Source organism: Semicossyphus pulcher, unplaced genomic scaffold (genome assembly GCF_022749685.1).
Source record: "Semicossyphus pulcher isolate SPU_LCO1_2020_fin unplaced genomic scaffold, fSemPul1.0.p SCAF_15, whole genome shotgun sequence".
In the NCBI taxonomy this organism is placed as follows: Eukaryota; Metazoa; Chordata; class Actinopteri; order Labriformes; family Labridae; genus Semicossyphus; species Semicossyphus pulcher.
This window is the reverse complement of record NW_027211659.1, coordinates 29,845,571-29,865,670: the sequence shown is the minus strand read 5'-3', so window position 1 is coordinate 29,865,670 and position 20,100 is coordinate 29,845,571. Positions and strand designations below refer to the sequence as shown.

Genomic DNA, 20,100 nt, shown 5'->3' with positions numbered 1-20,100 from the left:
TCAAAAAAATATATTTTTTAATAGTTGAACAGTCTAATCTTGACAATCTCAGTGCAGACAAAGCCTCGTGCACCCCCAGCGATCTTTGGCGCCCCCCCTAAGGGGGGCCCTGACCCCAGGTTGGGTACCACTGCTTTAGTATACAAAGACATACAAATATGTGTTTTATCCTTAATGTATTTCCTTTTTCACAAATGTCAGGATTAATTCTCCCTCCACAACAGCTGGTGGCACTGTAAGTCACAAAATTGTTTGTTAAGATTTGTCAGGAAATCAGCCCCGTTAACCAGATATGAAATTGTTATGGGCACTAACATAGGTGCAAGATCACTTGCCATTTGCTTTGTGCGGGTGTATGACAGGGCCCTTAAAGCTAGTTTCTCTGTCAGTAGAACTTTGTTAATGTCTTATTCAAAAAATAGTCTTTATTTACTCTGATCAAACACGTGATTTTTACCTTCATTTCCACAGCGTCCTTCAGTCTGCTCATGTGCTCTTTCTCTTTGTCCATCACTGTCAGCTCCTGCATTTGACCTGAACACAAACACACACACACTACTGTTAACAGAAAGCTGCCAGCCAGTCAGAGAGCGTTTCCTGTAACCATGGTGACATGTCTAACCTTGGGCGTTGAGTTTAGCGACCTCCTCCATCAGGGAGTCCTGACTCTCTTCCAGCTTCCTCTTCTTCTGCTCCAACTTCTGCAGGTCCTCCGTCAGAGACATAATCTTTGCCTGGAGCTGCAACAACAAACAGTTATAATCAATAATTATAAACACTAATCAGTAATGTACTGATATAATAACAATGAATACAGACGGTTAATTATCATAATTTACTGATATATTAATAATAATAACACAAGACAGGTTATTTATCCATAATGTTCTATTATGATAATGATATTTATCATAATTATAACAATAATACATACATGAAAGTTACGTATCAATAATGTTGTTTTTAGGGATGTGCAACTGGAATTTTTTGTAACCGGTAAAACCACAAGATTAAAATGTACCTTTTGGATTGGATAAAAGTCTGCGACTGGGGATGCTAAACCCTTTTTTCTGACCACTAACCGGCCCCCGTTAACCGTCATTAATCAATAACGATAAGCATTAAAGATCATTTTTAGGAAGAACAGCCGGGGACCGACAACAAGCTCTCCATCATGCACGCTCATTCTGATACACACTCTCTCTAATGCTCGCAGAAACACTCACACACATGCAACTAAAAAGGTACATTTATTATAGGCCTAATCCTCAGACATAACTACCTGTGGCGCCGACAATCGTGCTCACAGACATTAAAACACTGTCCAGTGTCCATGACACACTGGAGAGCACAGCCGTGTGATCCAGCAGCAATGAGAAGTAAATAAACATTTACAGCTGACCTTTCGTCTTTGATGGCCAGCACACAGAACTTTAATAAACATCAGACCCTGTCCGATCCTGACGACGGCGTGTCTGGAGCTTTCAATAACTACTGAGTTACACTGCTGTGCCTCATACGTAAATGTCAAGTTTCGTATCTGCTCATAAACAGTCAACACATTAACAACAGGCTATGGAAACTTAAAATAAAAAGGCCAGGCCTACACCTGTCCTTATTATGTAGGAGACACTTTGTCTGCTGGTTTTGGTGAAGATACAGCAGCTTGTGGGCTGTGGGGTTAGTCTGGTGCGCACTCTGTTGACTGTGAGACCCACCGCGGAGAATACCCGCTCAGATGGTACCGATGTCCCAGGAGCAGAGATAAGCAACAAAGCTTTGTTTTTTCAGTTTTACTTACAGTTTAACTGTTAAACTGCTGGTTTCGTTTTGCGCTCCTCTCAGGCTCAGCTCAGCTGACAACGACAAAACAAAACATGTTTCCCAAATACATACTGTATATCTATGTAAAAAAAGACTAAATCTAACGGTTAGTTAACAGTTAGTAGGGGTGTAACGATCCATCGATCTGGATCGATCCATCGACTGGTTAAGCAATGGTCCAATCAAATCGATGGAAACTCAAACCATCGATCAACATCGTCATCGTTAAGATAAGTCAAACATAAACATAAATGTTCACGTAAAACGTAAACATAAGTCAGCTGTTTGGCAATATTTTGGATTTCACAGGAAAGACGGGTCAACAGACAAAACACGTGTGATATGCAAGAAATGTCGTTACGAAATAAAATACTCAGGAAACACGACAAACTTGGCCGGGCACCTTAAAAAGAAACACGGTTTTGACCCTCATGCTAGCGTTAGCATTGCCGTAGATCCCGCTGCCTGCTCAACACCTCTGACCGACTTCTTTCCACAAAAGCTGAACCACAACTCCAAACGAGCAATGAATATAACAGCTGCCATTTCATTTTTCATCTGTAAAGACATGAGGCCTTACAGTGTTGTCGAAAATGACGGTTTTCGAGAGCTACTCCATTCTTTGGAGCCCAAATATTCAATCCCATCGAGACAGCACTTCAGTGAAACCTGCATACCGAGGCTGTACGAGCAAGTGAAAGGTGAGATTAAACGTGAGCTGATTAGCGCAGAACGAGTCGCGTTCACTACAGATGGATGGACATGGTGTACAACAGAAGCATATGTAACTGTGACATGTCATCATATTGATACCGAGTGGCAAATGAGGAGTCATGTTCTTCAGACATCTTCAGAGACGCGTCGTGTCGTTTTTCACCGCAGCACGGTGGCAACTGCGGTCTTGAAAGAGAAGCAAAAGTTGCTTGGACTTCCAGAACACAAACTAAAACAAGACGTGATCACACGCTGGGACAGTTCGTCTGATATGTTAGAAAGGTTTTTGGAACAACAAGCTGCAGTGTGTGCTTCACTGCTGGACAAAAAACTGAGAAAAGGTGCAAACGACGTGCATACACTGAACGAAAGTGACATCACTGCAGCTGAAGACTTGGTGAAACTGCTTGGACCAGTGAAAAGTGCCACTACCATTATGTGTGAAGAAGAGCAGCCCACTTTGTCCATCATTTCACCACTGAAGGCTAAGCTGTTGGAGAATTACAATATTTCAGAGGAAGACTCCCCTTTACTAAAAGAGATAAAGCAGGCCATGGCCAGGGAGCTTGTACATCGATCCTGCGTAATGCGTCTGCTTTAGATGCAAGGTTCAAGAAGCTGCCTTTCCTGAGTGAGGAGGAGAGAGATGCGACGTTTCAGTGTCTCATACATGAGGCTGCAGAGCTTTGGGACAAGAAAGTAAGATAATATGTTTTTCTATTTTTAGTCAAGTTTTAGAAATGTAAACATCAATGATAAATGAATTGCTTTCTTTAGTGTTGAAATGCTTACCATTTGCTATTGTGTGTTTATTTTTAATCATCTGCAGAATGGCAGTGACACAGTGGCACAGGTTGAAAATACACCTCCTCACTCATCAGGTGACCAAACTGCTGATGCTCCATCTGACTTGGTGATTGCAACCCAGGCTCAAGCCACTGATCAAGGTTTGTGTACAGTAGTTTTCCTTTATGTGAAAAATGTCACTGACTTAATATTAAAAACAAGTGAATCATTTATTCGAGTCGGCTAACAAATGTTTGAGTGCACGCGGGAGATTTTGTCCTCTAAAATTATAAAGTCTTCTCTGTCATTTTTAGATTACGTTCCTGCTTCCAAGAAGTCAAAGGCACTTGCAGATGTCTTTGGTGACACCTTTTGCAATATGGACCCAAGCCAGGCTGTCAGGACTTCCAGAGAGCTAGCAGGTGTTGGAGTTGCTATGTATAGAGACTCTGCATCTTTGGTCTTGGGAGGTAATGTGTTAGAGTGGTGGAAAAGTCACCAGACTGAGCTACCTCTCCTGGCAAACCTTTGCATTCCTGGTACAAGTGTACCTTCTGAGCGTGTTTTAGCACTGCGGGGACATTGTCCGCTCAGAACGCAGTGTTTTGTCTCCTAAACATGTCGATCAGTTGGTTTTTTTGAAGAAAAACCTCCCAAACAGCATCACTGAAAGACGTAATTGACTGTTGTAGAGATCACATATTAAGTTAGCTTGAAGGCAATGAGTTCTCACCAAACTACTGATGATTACATACACTGGACATGGTTTAAGTTTTGTATTTGTTCAATATGCACTGAGGACAACATGTACATTTGTTGACCTTTGGTTTGTCTAACAACAGAAGTTTCTTATTTTTATATGTAAACATGCACATTACCAGGCGTAGTGGATAACTGTGATGCACCCTATTTGCACTATGTTTTCAATATAGGTCAACTATTGACCTTGGTTATTTTTTCCTGAGTTCTAATATGATAAAAATTAGTTAATACAAAAAAATATATTGTTCATAAGACACTAAATATGAGTGGCTGTTTTTTGTTGATGTTTTGTTCTGTAGGATGTAAAACATTCAGAGTTTAATAATAATCTTAATAACCACTGAGCACAGCACCTATGCAGAACCTTGTAAATTCAAGGTGGTGACACTAATGTGCGTATATTAGTTATGTTCATAAAGGTAATCAGTGACCCTTAATGTTAACTGATGACATGAAAAATGTGGCACACAAAACACAGCGCAGGTCTTTTTTCTATTTGTTAAAAAGAATGATTTTCATTTAAGTGTCTGAAATGTTTCAGCAATAAAATTGTCAAGACATCAAAATTGCTTTGTATTTTTTTCTTGCTTTAGATGAAATGTAACTGATTGTGTTAAATGTGTACATAATATCGTCCTAAACCGATCGAAAGCCCCTGAATCCAATCGAATCGAAATCAAATCGTGGCAGACTAATATCGGCAAATATCGTACCGTTGTCCAAAGAATCGATATAGTATCGTATCGTCATGAAACTGGTGATTTACACCCCTAACAGTTAGTTGGTTAACAGTTAACTGGGTGAAGTGCACATCACTAGTTCTGTTATAATAAAAATCATAATTACTGGATGGTTATTTATCAATAATGTTAGAACATCAAGAAACAAACACTGTCAGACCTCACAGACTGGTGCACAGTAATAGTCTGTTTATTCATTTATTATGAAAAGTGATTCATGGTGAGGAATAGAATATAATATAATCCATCCATCCAACCATCCATTATCTATACCGCTTATCTTACCGCTTATGTCATTGGGCGAGAGGCGGGGTTACACCTGGACAGGTCACCAGATAATCACAGGGCTGACACACAGAGACAGACAACCATTCACGCTCACATTCACAACTACGGGCAATTCAGAGTCACCAGTGAATTAACGAGCATGTCTTCGGACTGTGGGAGGAAGCCGGAGAACCCGGAGGGAACCCACGCATGCACGGGGAGAACATGCAGACTAACACAGAAAGGCCCGCCCTAATAGTTTCATATCTGAGGAAACCTTGACAAAATACAGCGAATTTCAATGGAAGTTAACAAGCTCAGCCTCCTGGAGAGCGCCATACCGTGTCGAATGGCCATATCTGTTCGAGGGGGTTACCCTCTTTGGCTTTGGGGACATGTTTTGTAAAGGAGCAAGATTGCTTTGTACGGGACTCACTGCAGAAGTTCTGACTAACTGTGTGGTCTCTAAACCTTTTAAAATCTCTAGAAGTTTCCCACAAGGGAGTCCCTTATCACCATAGTTATTTATTCTTCCTCGATCCCCGCACTCCTAGATCTTATTGAAACATTTGGGAAAGTATCTGGATACAAAGTTAATCATTCAAAATCATCAATAATGTTACTTAATGAACCAGAGAGGAAGAATAGCCATGTTTATGCTTCTGTATTCAATCCAACAGTTAGAAATGAACATACTCCCCAAATTTCTATATTTGTTCCAAAATATCCCCCTGCCCCCCCCCCTCACCTTTGTTTACTAAAATTAAGAAAATGCAAAATAAACGTCCCAGATTGCGTCTATCTTTATTATATCTACCACATGACAGAGGAGGCCTTAAATGCCCAAACATTCAGTGGTTTTATTGGGCAGCTCAACTTCAGTAAATCCCCCCTGCTTGGGTGGGTTTGGAATCTTGTTCTGTTACACCAAGCTCACCGTTACACTTTATTTATTACAAAAAATCTATTTTTCAAATATCTTCAACTAAGGAGCTTCATGTTTTATAGCTGTCAGTCCCCTTTTAGAGGTGGCAATGATAAGATACTGTTATACATTTATATATGTATATATATAACAGTGGGTTAATTCCATCTGTGTCTGATGAATCCTCCGAATCAAACTTGAGATTATGGCAGGAAGACATGAGCGATGAAATACGTTTGGAAGACTGGAGTGAGGCATGTCGGAAGGCTCGGACGGTCAACAGTAGTTTGAAACGTATTCAGTATAAATGATGCGTACATACATAACTCTTGTTAAATTGCATACGTTTAATAATAATATTCCTGGTACCTGTATTAAGTGTGATGACATCAGAGGGACATTGTACCATTGTATATGGGACTGTATGAAAGTGAAATCCTTTTGGCAAGATATTACTAACTTACTACTATTGATTTCTATCAAAGAAATTGCCACTAAGTTTTTCATTTTAGGTATATATCCTGTCAACGTCCACTTACAGAACAAAGAGATTACATTCATCGACATTAGAAGAAAGTACATGGGCCTAGAATCGGCATGTGGTTCAAAGACATGGCGTCAAACATGTCAGTGGAAAAGATAACGTATATTGTTCGACTTAAACAAAATGTTTTTGATGATATTTGGATTTTCTACTTTTAAAGGCATGATGTTAATGTTGGTAACTTGCTTTAATGTATTTCATGTATATGTATGTGTACGTACTTTGTTTTATCTTTATCATTATTATTAGTATTATTTATTTATTTTCTGTCTCATTGTATTTATTCAGTTTGTTCTGTCTGTTGGTAGGGGCGGGGTAATGGGTGGGAAGGCAAGGCAAAAAATGTTTGCTGTATCCTATATGATTGCTCTTTCATTGTATAAGCTGTTGTGATCTGCAAACGTCAAACCAATAAACATATTGTTAAAAAAACAATAAGGTGAATCCCTGAATTTAAGGAGTCACCTGTGAGACGAGCAGCTGACACGTATTAAGCTCCTTCTCGTTGGCCTCCGTCCTGCACATGTTCTCCGTCAGGTTGACCTCTAGCTGTTTGCTGCGGTTCACCAGAGATTTGACCTCGGACTTCATCTTACTGATGTAGAGACGGGCCGTGGTGAACTCTTCCTCCATCACTCCGCTTGTCTCAGTCATCTGCAGAGAGAGAGAAACTGTGACAGGATTCATGCGACTACAGAACAAGTTAATTTGGCCTCTTTCTTGCTCCAGTCTGCCTTTAATCCTCTGCACTTGGGTCCTGCCTTCATGCCTCCACAACTAAATGTGACATTTGGACATAATCAGCAAAGACTTTCGTTGTGGACTCTGGAAGGTGGTGATGGACCCCTTTTCCTTTTTCTTCATGAATTAATCTTATTTACTTAATCTAACGTAATGAATGGATAATGGAAATAATAGTGGATTGTATAGCTCTGAAGTCTCCAAGCTCAGTTAAAGCTCATTCAAATTTTGTAAAAAAAAAAAAAAAAGCAACATTGCAAAGTAAGAAACAGTGAACTAACCCTTACCCTCTTTATTTAAATGTTTTTAAATCTTAAAGTCAACTCAGAAAATGATGAATGAATGAAAACCAGGAGTTTCAGTCTTACAGCTTTAAGGTCGGTGGTTCCGAGGACGCTGCCGATGTCACTGAGGTCTCTGAGCAGCAGACTCAGGATCTCTGCAGACCTCCTCCTATGATGAGAACTGACCTCCTGCAGGGAGGAAAAGTCCCTCTGAAGCGCCTCCAGACCCACCTGGAAACACAAGAGCATGACTCAGAGCTCAGACCAGGGTTTCCGTTAAAAAAATACAGTGCCGGTCCATGTGTCCTGGAAGCTTTCAATGTTACGGACAAATGGGTGAAATTACGGTCAAATATTATCTGCATTTTCTTAGCTTAAAAACAATTGATAGGCAGGCTGTATCAAGGGCGTAGAACTGGGAAGGGAAATGACTGAATACTGAATACTCGTAGCTGTTGCACTTTCAACCTGCAGAGGAGTCGTGCATATGAGACTGTCCATATGCATGCGCACTCTCTCTCTACCTGCGGGAGTGCAGTTCAATGTACATACTAATATTAATTAATATACTGTATATTAATCGGGAAATATTTCACTGAAATCCCTGATTAAGACTTTGCAGGCCGTGGAGAAATTCAAGCCTCCATACCTGTGGAGCGCTGTGGCGTCAATGAGAGGGGCTGGTTCTGCTGACTAGTCCTCACCGGTAATTCCTTTACCAAAATGACCAATAATGGCTCAGATGGCTGGTTTAGCATATTCCTGAAGCGCTGAGGGGACGGAGTTTTAATAATTAAGTGATATTTTTTTGGTGGAAAAGATATTATTTTCACCGGACATCATGACCGGGGGATTTTAATATGTCGTACTATGTCGTACAGCAATTACAGGATAACGGAAACCCTGGCTCAGACACAAAGAGAGGACCTGACATGATAAGATACTTTATTGATCTCTAGAGGGGAAACTGGGTACACACATGCTGTGTAACTGTCCTACATCCTTGCATTCAACTTTCCTACATCATTTCATCCCACTGTCCTACATCCTAACACCCATCAGTCCTTCATCCTGAAATCATCGTGCTATCCTTTCATACAACTGTCCTACATCCTTCCATCCTATATCCTTACACACAACTGTCCTACATCCGTACATCCAACTGTCCTATATCTTAACATCCAAGTGTCCTACATCCTTCCATCCTACATCCTTACACACAACTGTCCTACATCCGTACATCCAACTGTCCTATATCTTAACATCCAAGTGTCCTACATCCTTCTATCCTACATCCTTACACACAACTGTCCTACATCCGTACATCCAACTGTCCTATATCTTTACATCCAACTGTCCTACGTCCTTCCATCCTACATCCTTACACACAACTGTCCTACATCCGTACATCCAACTGTCCTATATCTTAACATCCAAGTGTCCTACATCCTTCCATCCTACATCCTTACACACAACTGTCCTACATCCGTACATCCAACTGTCCTATATCTTAACATCCAACTGTCCTACATCCTTCCATCCTACATCCTTACACACAACTGTCCTACATCCGTACATCCAACTGTCCTATATCTTAACATCCAACTGTCCTACGTCCTTCCATCCTACATCCTTACACACAACTGTCCTACATCCGTACATCCAAGTGTCCTATATCTTAACATCCAAGTGTCCTACATCCTTCCATCCTACATCCTTACACACAACTGTCCTACATCCGTACATCCAACTGTCCTATATCTTAACATCCAACTGTCCTACATCCTTCCATCCTATATCCTTACACACAACTGTCCTACATCCGTACATCCAACTGTCCTATATCTTTACATCCAACTGTCCTACGTCCTTCCATCCTACATCCTTACACACAACTGTCCTACATCCGTACATCCAACTGTCCTATATCTTAACATCCAACTGTCCTACGTCCTTCCATCCTACATCCTTACACACAACTGTCCTACATCCGTACATCCAACTGTCCTATATCTTAACATCCAACTGTCCTACATCCTTCCATCCTACATCCTTACACACAACTGTCCTACATCCGTACATCCAACTGTCCTATATCTTAACATCCAACTGTCCTACGTCCTTCCATCCTACATCCTTACACACAACTGTCCTACATCCGTACATCCAACTGTCCTATATCTTAACATCCAACTGTCCTACATCCTTCCATCCTACATCCTTACACACAACTGTCCTACATCCGTACATCCAACTGTCCTATATCTTAACATCCAACTGTCCTACATCCTTCCATCCTACATCCTTACACACAACTGTCCTACATCCGTACATCCAAGTGTCCTATATCTTAACATCCAAGTGTCCTACATCCTTCCATCCTACATCCTTACACACAACTGTCCTACATCCGTACATCCAACTGTCCTATATCTTAACATCCAAGTGTCCTACGTCCTTCCATCCTACATCCTTACACACAACTGTCCTACATCCGTACATCCAACTGTCCTATATCTTTACATCCAACTGTCCTACGTCCTTCCATCCTACATCCTTACACACAACTGTCCTACATCCGTACATCCAACTGTCCTATATCTTAACATCCAAGTGTCCTACATCCTTCCATCCTACATCCTTACACACAACTGTCCTACATCCGTACATCCAACTGTCCTATATCTTAACATCCAACTGTCCTACGTCCTTCCATCCTACATCCTTACACACAACTGTCCTACATCCGTACATCCAACTGTCCTATATCTTAACATCCAACTGTCCTACGTCCTTCCATCCTACATCCTTACACACAACTGTCCTACATCCGTACATCCAAGTGTCCTATATCTTAACATCCAAGTGTCCTACATCCTTCCATCCTACATCCTTACACACAACTGTCCTACATCCGTACATCCAACTGTCCTATATCTTAACATCCAACTGTCCTACATCCTTCCATCCTATATCCTTACACACAACTGTCCTACATCCGTACATCCAACTGTCCTATATCTTTACATCCAACTGTCCTACGTCCTTCCATCCTACATCCTTACACACAACTGTCCTACATCCGTACATCCAACTGTCCTATATCTTAACATCCAACTGTCCTACGTCCTTCCATCCTACATCCTTACACACAACTGTCCTACATCCGTACATCCAACTGTCCTATATCTTAACATCCAACTGTCCTACATCCTTCCATCCTACATCCTTACACACAACTGTCCTACATCCGTACATCCAACTGTCCTATATCTTAACATCCAAGTGTCCTACGTCCTTCCATCCTACATCCTTACACACAACTGTCCTACATCCGTACATCCAACTGTCCTATATCTTAACATCCAACTGTCCTACATCCTTCCATCCTATATCCTTACACACAACTGTCCTACATCCGTACATCCAACTGTCCTATATCTTTACATCCAACTGTCCTACGTCCTTCCATCCTACATCCTTACACACAACTGTCCTACATCCGTACATCCAACTGTCCTATATCTTAACATCCAAGTGTCCTACATCCTTCCATCCTACATCCTTACACACAACTGTCCTACATCCGTACATCCAACTGTCCTATATCTTAACATCCAACTGTCCTACGTCCTTCCATCCTACATCCTTACACACAACTGTCCTACATCCGTACATCCAACTATCCTATATCTTTACATCCAACTGTCCTATATCTTTACATCCAACTGTCCTTCTATCCTTAAAACTGCCTGTCCTATAATCCTAACATCCTATAATCCTAACATCCTATCACCCTAACATCCTAATAGCTAACCATCCTATCATTCTACCAACATTCTACCTTTCTAACATACTACAATCCTACTATCCTAATAGCTATCCATCGTAAAATCCCAACATCCTACCATCCGAAAATGTAACCATCCTTACATCCTTACATTCTACCTTTCTAACATCCTACCATCCTTATATCTAACCATCCTATCATCCTAACATCCCAACATCCTTCCACCCAATCATCCTTCCATCCTTCCATCCTAACCGTCCTGTATGTGGACTCACAGTTTTGGCGGCAAGCTCCTCATTCAGCTGCTCATTCAAGCTGTTCTTGTTCTCCACTTCCTGGCTCTTGTGGTCGTAGTTGACAGCAAGCTCCTCCAGTGCCTGCAGGACCTCCTTTACCTCCTCTTTGGCCAAGTCCCTGTCCCTCTGCAGGCGCGACAGCTCCTCCTGCAGGCGCTCAGAGTCCTGACGACTTGACACCAGCAGCTGAAAAAAAGACATGGAGGGATGAAGGTTATCTGTTAGATGTCACATACTCAGTTACTCTGACAGACCTCAGATACTCAGACAGATTGTGGACACAGATAACAGGTGGTTTGGAGGGTTCAGGTGAGACTCACCTCGTCCTGATCGATCAGCTGCTGTTTCAGTTTCTCGGCTGTCTGACTCTGCTGGTTGATGTCATCGTCCTGAAACACGAGGCAAATTTTTTATATTCACAGACTCAGACAAGAACAACAAGGTAACAGCTGGTACAGGTAAAACTCACTTTATAATCCAGGTGATATTATAGTAAAAACCAACTTCATAATACAGGTGATATTACAGATAACTATCATGATAGCCCCTTTGACACCTGCACTGCACTCCTGAACATTTCCTGAAATTGTCCGGGTGGGCTGCATGTGTGAAGGCAAACGGACGATTTTTTGACCCCGACTTTACCCCGACTTTCTCCTGCCAGCCTCCTGTTAAAATGTCAGCCGATGTGTGAACGCAGCAGGTCATACTCATTACAATCACAGCGAGCCAGTGAACAAACGTCACGCTCTCTCTGCCTTTATTATACGTGCTTGCTCTGTTGTAATTCATAATGTGCGTTGCCCAAAAAACAAATACAGAGCACAATATAATCAAACATCTCTGACACCTTCTCAGTTATACAGAAAAATACAGTGCACAAAAAAGGTTGGACATGATAATGTTTTTTTAACATGTTAGCACATAATAACATCACAGACACTTTTTTCAGTTTGGGTGTGTGTTGTTATTGTTCTACTGGCAGCAGGCCTGGTGCTGAGTCTGAGTCCCAGTTCAGTTACAGTGCCATGGGGGTGGGAAGTGTTCGCCATGAGAGATGACAGCTTTGTCATCATCCTCCTGTCTCCAATCATCTCTACAGGGTTAATGGGGCATCCCAGAACTAGAACTAGTCTAGTGAACTAGTGAACTAGACTTCACGGGGTCTGGTGGACCCGGGACCCGAACTGGGACCCTCACGGGTCTGGGTCAGGACTCATTCTATAACCCCCAGTTCCGGGTCTGTTCAACATTATGTGTAATAGCTGAGTGGATCCTGGAACACCCAGCCGTGATCAGAAAGCGACGGCGATGATTAAAGTGCTACTCCCCTTTTAGCCCAGGTGATATTACAGGTAACATCCTCTTTATAAACCAGGCGATATTACAGGTAACACCCTCTTTATAAACCAGGTGATATTACAGGTAACACCCTCTTTATAAACCAGGCGATATTACAGGTAACATCCTCTTTATAAACCAGGCGATATTACAGGTAACACCCTCTTTATAAACCAGGCGATATTACAGGTAACACCCTCTTTATAAACCAGGCGATATTACAGGTAACATCCTCTTTATAAACCAGGCGATATTACAGGTAACACCCTCTTTATAAACCAGGCGATATTACAGGTAACATCCTCTTTATAAACCAGGCGATATTACAGGTAACATCCTCTTTATAAACCAGGTGATATTACAGGTAACACCCTCTTTATAAACCAGGCGATATTACAGGTAACATCCTCTTTATAAACCAGGCGATATTACAGGTAACACCCTCTTTATAAACCAGGCGATATTACAGGTAACATCCTCTTTATAAACCAGGCGATATTACAGGTAACACCCTCTTTCTAAACCAGGTGATATTACAGGTAACACCCTCTTTCTAAACCAGGTGATATTACAGGTATGACAGACTTCATAATACAGGTAAAGCTAGAGGTAACACTCACCTTGTCGTCCAGCTGGTGGTACAGGTCGGTGATGAGCGTCTCGTACTGTGTCTTCTCTTCTTCCAACAGAGGAACAGGGGGCGGGGCCAAGCTGTCAGTCATGGCAGTTTTGTCACTGCTGCTGTCTTTTTTATTTCTGCTGCTCAGCTGCTCCTCCACAGGTACAGACTCACCTGAACAGGTTAAGAAAAACATAGTGCTAATCTAAAATATTTGAGATAAGATCTAGCTGGCTTTGATTTAATCTGGAAACTGAAGCACAGTTAGGAACCAATCTGTTAGCAGCTAATCTGTTAGCACAAACATAAAACTTAAATCAAATGTGGGGAAATAGATGGTTGTGGTGAACATCTGCTTTCAATAGGACAAAACTTCAATGTAGTACTGTGGTTGGAAAACGTGCAGAAACAAATACACACTAGTTCTACACTAACTCCATCCCTGAGTGCTGATTCAGCTAATTTCATGTGTCTAATTAGAGGTGAGTGTGTAACGTTTGTGTTTAACACTAAACACTCAGGCCAGCTGCTGCTGTGTGTGTGTGAACAGGCTGAACTCCTGCTGACATACAACTATTCCCTCAGCTCAGTGGGATCACTGCACCTGCTCAGAGCACACAACACAGCAAAGGATTAAAACAGCTCACATAGTGTCTTAGTTATGATGATAGGTATATTTTTAGTGTTTCATATATTAGTATAAGTTATGTATATTTGAATTTTTCACCTTTCCTCCAGCGTTTGAGCTCGTTCTCCAGTTTTTGGATTATGATGTTCAGACTGCGGCTCTTCTCTTTCTCCTTCTCATATTTTTTCTTCCACTCCTCAGCAGTCAGCTCCAGGTTCACAGACACTGTGTTCTTAATAGTTTTGGCTCTGAAACAAAACAGGAAGTGAATTTATTGAGCCAATTGAGAGGTTATGAAGTGATGATGATGTGCTGATGATGTGGGAAGAGATGAAGCTCTGACTGCAGGTGAAATAACAGTGGAGAAAAGCCGTCAGTTCAGTCTGACCTGAGAGCTATTTAGCTCAAAGATCTGTATGAGTGCACATGCACCGACTGCGCGTGCAGCCTATAACAGTTGCTCCTGTTCGTTTCCTTATTTTTCCTATATTTCGTCTGTTTTTTATCATAAGTTTTACTTTTTTTCATGTCACTTCCTTAAGCTGTGCCCTCTCTAAACATGGTATTAAAGAGAGTTTTGGTCTGTTCTCTTTGTCAATATGGACTCACTTTCACTCCGCCACACCATTGCACAGCAACCCAGCATTGTTTACACTCGGGATCAGCTGATTGCGCTGAACTCTGGAGAGGGACACACAGGGGATGCAGAGGAGGAAAAAGGCAGTGAAGGAAGAGAGCTGGGTCGAGACAATGGAGACTTACGGAGAGGAGATATAAGCCGTGTCTCCCCTCTCTCATCATGGGAAATAAGATGGACGAACTAACGGCGCTAGCCAGGAGACAGAGGGAGTTCTGGGAGTGCAGCTTGAAGTGCTTCACTGAAACGTGGCTGCATCAGGATGTACCCGACCTCAACATCTCCATCACTGGCTTTCAGACTGTTCTCGGCTGACCGGGATTGCACAGAGAGCGGTAAGCGCAAAGGCGGGGGACTTAACAACAGATGGAGTGATCCTGCTCACATCACGATTAAGGAACGTATTTGTAGCCCGGACATTGAACTTATTGCTGTTGGACTCAGGCCATATTATTTGCTCAGGGAGATTTCTCATGCCATCCGGTTTACATACCCCCCTCTGTCAACTCAACAATGGCGTGTAACTTCATCCACACCGCCATAGCCTGACTGCTATGTACCTCTGGTGAAAAGGCAGCCTGCGACCACAAAGACAGTGAGGAGATGGTCGGAGGAGGCCTATGACACTCTGCAGGGATGTTTTGAGGTGATGGACTGGCAGGCACTTTGTGAGCCCCATGGAGAGGGGGGCCCCAACAAAGGACATCAAAGCCATCCTGAAGGCCAAGAAGAGGGCTTGTAGAGATGGAAATGTGGAGGTTGTGAGAACAATTCAAGGGGACTTGAAGGTGAAGATCAGGGAGGCTAAAGACAGTAACAGGAAGAAGCTGGAGCGAAAACTCCAGCAGAACAACATGAGCATGGCCTGGAGTGGCATGAAAACCATCCCCAGACCGACTGGCAGCAGAGGAGTTGAAGGCAGTTTGGACAGGGACAACTTACTTAATCTGTTCTTCAACAGATTTGACACGGCCCCTGCCAATCCCCCCCGACTCATCTGCTGTCTGCCTGAAACCACCAGCTACTCCACTGCCTCCTCCTCCTCCTTACAGCCCCCAACCCTTAGGTGAGGGTCCTTCTCAACCCCCCTCATCTGGCTCCCAGTCTGACGACCCTCTCATAGCTGACGACTCCACCCCTCCCTGTCCTGTCACCTCAACATCGTGCCTCACAGCGGACCATGTTAGAAGACAGCTGATGAAACTTCATGCAGGCAAGGCTGCAGGCCCTGGTGGTGTCAGCCCCAGGGTGCTCAAAGCCTGTGCCCCAGCTTTGTCGAGTGCTTCACCGAGTCTTCAACATGAGCCTGAGTCCTCAAAGGGTTCCTGTGCTGTGCAAGACGTCCTGCCTCGTTCCTGTACCTAAGACGCCGCGTCCCAGTGGTTCTATGGACTACAGACCGGTGGCACTGACATCTCACATCATGAAGACCCATGAGCAGCTCCAGCCCAGGGTCAGACCCCACTTGGATCCCCTTCAGTTCGCCTGCCTGCCCTGACTTGGAGTTGAGGATGCCATCACTTTCCTGCTCAACTGCGTCTACACTCACCTGGACAAGCCAGCGAGCACTGTGAGGGTCATGTTTTTTGACTTCTCCAGTGCTTTCAACATCACCCGGCCAGAGTGGTCAGCAACACTGGGGCTCCACAGAAGTAGTAGTGTATGTATAATGCACATATTTGACATTTTTTCTTACCTCTATTTTATGGCATATATGCCTCTATGCTTTCTCTGTGTCAGAGAAACTGTAACGCCTGAATTTCCCCCTGGGGATTAATAAAGTCTTTCTGATTTAAACTCTTCTTGTCGTTGCAGCAGCAGCAGTAATAAAACTTTATGTACTTAACGCACTCCTTTAGTTAATATAAATGTCTGTGCTCGAAAAACAAGTTCCTAACATTTTTAGGAAGCTGAACTTCATTTCAAATATTAAATATTTATTAAAAAACAGGTGTGAAGTCTGTTCGGTTCATAAACATTATATGCATGTTTGTTTTAATAAGAGAGAAGCTCATTGATCTCATGCATACCCACATAAAATGGAGCAGCCTGTTTGTCTACATGATCAATAAAATTAAGTTCAATGATGGACAAAATGCCAGACTCTAGTTTTTGATACAACACACCTGTCACTCAGACTTTATGAGATAGACACACTAGAACTAGAGGTAATATATTGATATCTGAAGTAATCCACCATAATAAATTGGTCCCAATAACACAGGAATATATTATAATTGAATATATATACACACAGCATATATATAATATATATAAATATACATATATATATGTTTATATACATAATAATAAAATCATCAGAGCCGTGTTTCTGTACTGAACCTCTGTCCGAACATCAACGTGGACTTGGTTTCAGCTTCGTTGTAAACGGAAGGAGAGCAGCAGATGATGATGGTGGTTCGACAGTTTCCTCCCAACGAGTCCTGCAGGATCCTTGTCATCTTACTGTCTCTGTACGGCACGTGAGTTTTCTATAAACACACAAAATAACGTTAGCACGTTTGTCAACACTATATTTATATATTTGAACATAAATACTTAAACTACGACCTTCAAACACGTGAAGTTCAGAGTTCACAAATTAAGTTGAATTCCCATAATAACAGGTTTACCTAGCATTATGTTAGCTGATGCTATGTTAGCTAGCACTATGTTATCTAATGCTATGTTGTGTGACTCTCCCCCAGTAGGAGATCAATACTGTATATCTTAGCTAACACTATGTTAGCTAACAACAGTAGACTTTAATCTCACCGTTCCTTCACTCAGAGCCGCGATGACGTTTCCCAGAGCGGACAGAGACTTATTGATGTTCTTCGCTTCGTCCAACACTGAGCCTTCAGCCCCCGTTTTACTCACCTGGACATACAAACCATCATAATCACCATCATCACCATCACCATCATCACCATCATCACCTTCATCACTAGCATCATCACCATCATCACCATCATCATCATCATCATCATCATCATCACCATCACCACCATCATCACCTTCATCACCTTCATCACCAGCATCATCATCATCATCATCATCATCATCATCAGCATCACCATCACCATCACCATCATCACCATCATCATCACCATCATCATCACCATCATCATCACCTTCTTCATCATCATCATCTCCATCATCAACAGCACCATCACCATCACAACCATCATCACCATCATCAACAGCATCATCACCATCACCATCACAACCATCATCACCTTCTTCATCATCATCATCATCATCATCACCACCACCATCATCATCATCATCACCACCATCATCACCACCTTCTTCATCACCATCATCATCATCACCATCATCACAATCACCTTATTCATCATCATCATCTCCATCATCAACAGCATCATCACCATCACCATCACAACCATCATCACCATCATCATCATCATAATCATCACCATCATCATCATCATCATCACCACCATCATCACCATCATCACAATCACCTTATTCATCATCATCATCTCCATCATCAACAGCATCATCACCATCACCATCACAACCATCATCACCATCATCATCATCATAATCATCACCATCATCATCATCATCATCACCACCATCATCACCATCATCACCACCACCTTCTTCATCATCACCACCATCATTATCATCATCATCATCATCACCACCATCATCACCATCATCACCACCATCATCATCACCACCTTCTTCATCATCATCACCACCACCACCATCACCACCTTCTTCATCATCCTCACCACCATCATCATCATCATCACCATCATCACCACCATCATCATCATCATCACCACCATCATCACCATCATCACCATCATCACCACCATCATCATCACCACCTTCTTCATCATCATCACCACCATCATCATCATCATCATCACCATCATCACCACCATCATCATCATCATCACCACCATCACCATCATCATCACCACCATCATCACCACCTTCTTCATCACCATCACCATCAACATCACCTTCTTCATCACCATCATCACCACCATCATCATCATCATCACCACCACCATCACCACCTTCTTCATCACCATCACCATCATCACCATCAACATCACCTTCTTCATCACCATCACCATCATCACCACCATCATCATCATCATCACCACCTTCTTCATCACCATCACCATCATCACCATCAACATCACCTTCTTCATCACCATCATTTCATATGTGTAAAGTGTTCACAGTGAGGTTTGATGTGTTACAGTCTCATCATTAGTAAATCATCACATATTGTTCATTAATTGTGAATGCAATCATTTCTTCTTTGTACTGCAGTGACAGTGCAGCTGTACTGCTGTCAAAACTCTGCCATCATCCCTGTGATAAAAACAAAATGGGACATGCTGTGACGGAACAATAAAGAGCGTTTGGGAGCAGTGTGACCTTCTCGCTGCCTGCCAGGTCCACCAGGTAAAGTTTCCCCGACAGTTTCATCTCAGTCTCCACGTTCTCCTGCTTGATGTTGATCAGAAAAATACTGTGACTGCGAGAGCTGTGCTCGTTCATATCTGCAGGCACAAACAGCACAAAACACCACTCAGTCAATCAATAGATCAATCAATCAATCAAGCAAATAATCAATCGATTAATCGATCCATGAATCAGTAACTAATAGTAACAGTCGATTGTATAAGCAGTCTCAGTAGCAGTAGTAGCAACAACAATAGTCGAGTGTTAGCAGCATTAGCAGTATAAGCATTATTAGCGGCATCGGCAGCATTAGCAGCATTAGAAGTATTCGCAGCATTAGCAGTATTAGCAGCATTAGCAGCATTAGCAGTATTAGCAGCATTAGCAGCATTAGCAGCATTAGCAGCATCAGCAGTATTCGCAGCATTAGCAGCATAAGCAGTATTCGCAGCATTAGCAGCATTAGCAGTATTGGCAGCATTGGCAGCATTAGCAGTACTAGCAGCGTTAGCAGCATTGGCAGTATTAGCAGCATTAGCAGTATTAGCAGCATTACCAGCATTAGCAGTATTCGCAGCATTAGCAGTATTGGCAGCATTGGCAGCATTAGCAGCATTGGCAGCATTAGCAGCATTAGAAGTATTCGCAGCATTAGCAGTATTAGCAGCATTGGCAGTATTAGCAGCATTAGAAGTATTCGCAGCATTAGCAGTATTAGCAGCATTGGCAGCATTAGCAGCATTAGAA

General features: G+C 42.3%; 1 protein-coding gene across 1 annotated transcript in view; it reads right to left on the bottom strand.

Moving 5' to 3' along the window:
* The window catches only part of LOC138592283 (kinesin heavy chain-like), a 67,611-nt gene that overhangs the window by 16,040 nt on the left and 31,471 nt on the right, over nucleotides 1-20,100 (bottom strand). The window contains exons 8-18 of the mRNA XM_069663034.1: nucleotides 19,327-19,451; nucleotides 17,674-17,778; nucleotides 17,242-17,390; nucleotides 14,361-14,509; nucleotides 13,635-13,807; nucleotides 11,994-12,062; nucleotides 11,653-11,859; nucleotides 7,672-7,818; nucleotides 7,028-7,216; nucleotides 623-740; nucleotides 458-534 (exon numbers count right to left, since the gene is read on the bottom strand). Of these exons, the coding sequence (XP_069519135.1) occupies nucleotides 458-534; nucleotides 623-740; nucleotides 7,028-7,216; nucleotides 7,672-7,818; nucleotides 11,653-11,859; nucleotides 11,994-12,062; nucleotides 13,635-13,807; nucleotides 14,361-14,509; nucleotides 17,242-17,390; nucleotides 17,674-17,778; nucleotides 19,327-19,451 (1,508 nt within the window). The remainder of the gene's footprint in view (nucleotides 1-457; nucleotides 535-622; nucleotides 741-7,027; nucleotides 7,217-7,671; nucleotides 7,819-11,652; nucleotides 11,860-11,993; nucleotides 12,063-13,634; nucleotides 13,808-14,360; nucleotides 14,510-17,241; nucleotides 17,391-17,673; nucleotides 17,779-19,326; nucleotides 19,452-20,100) is intronic.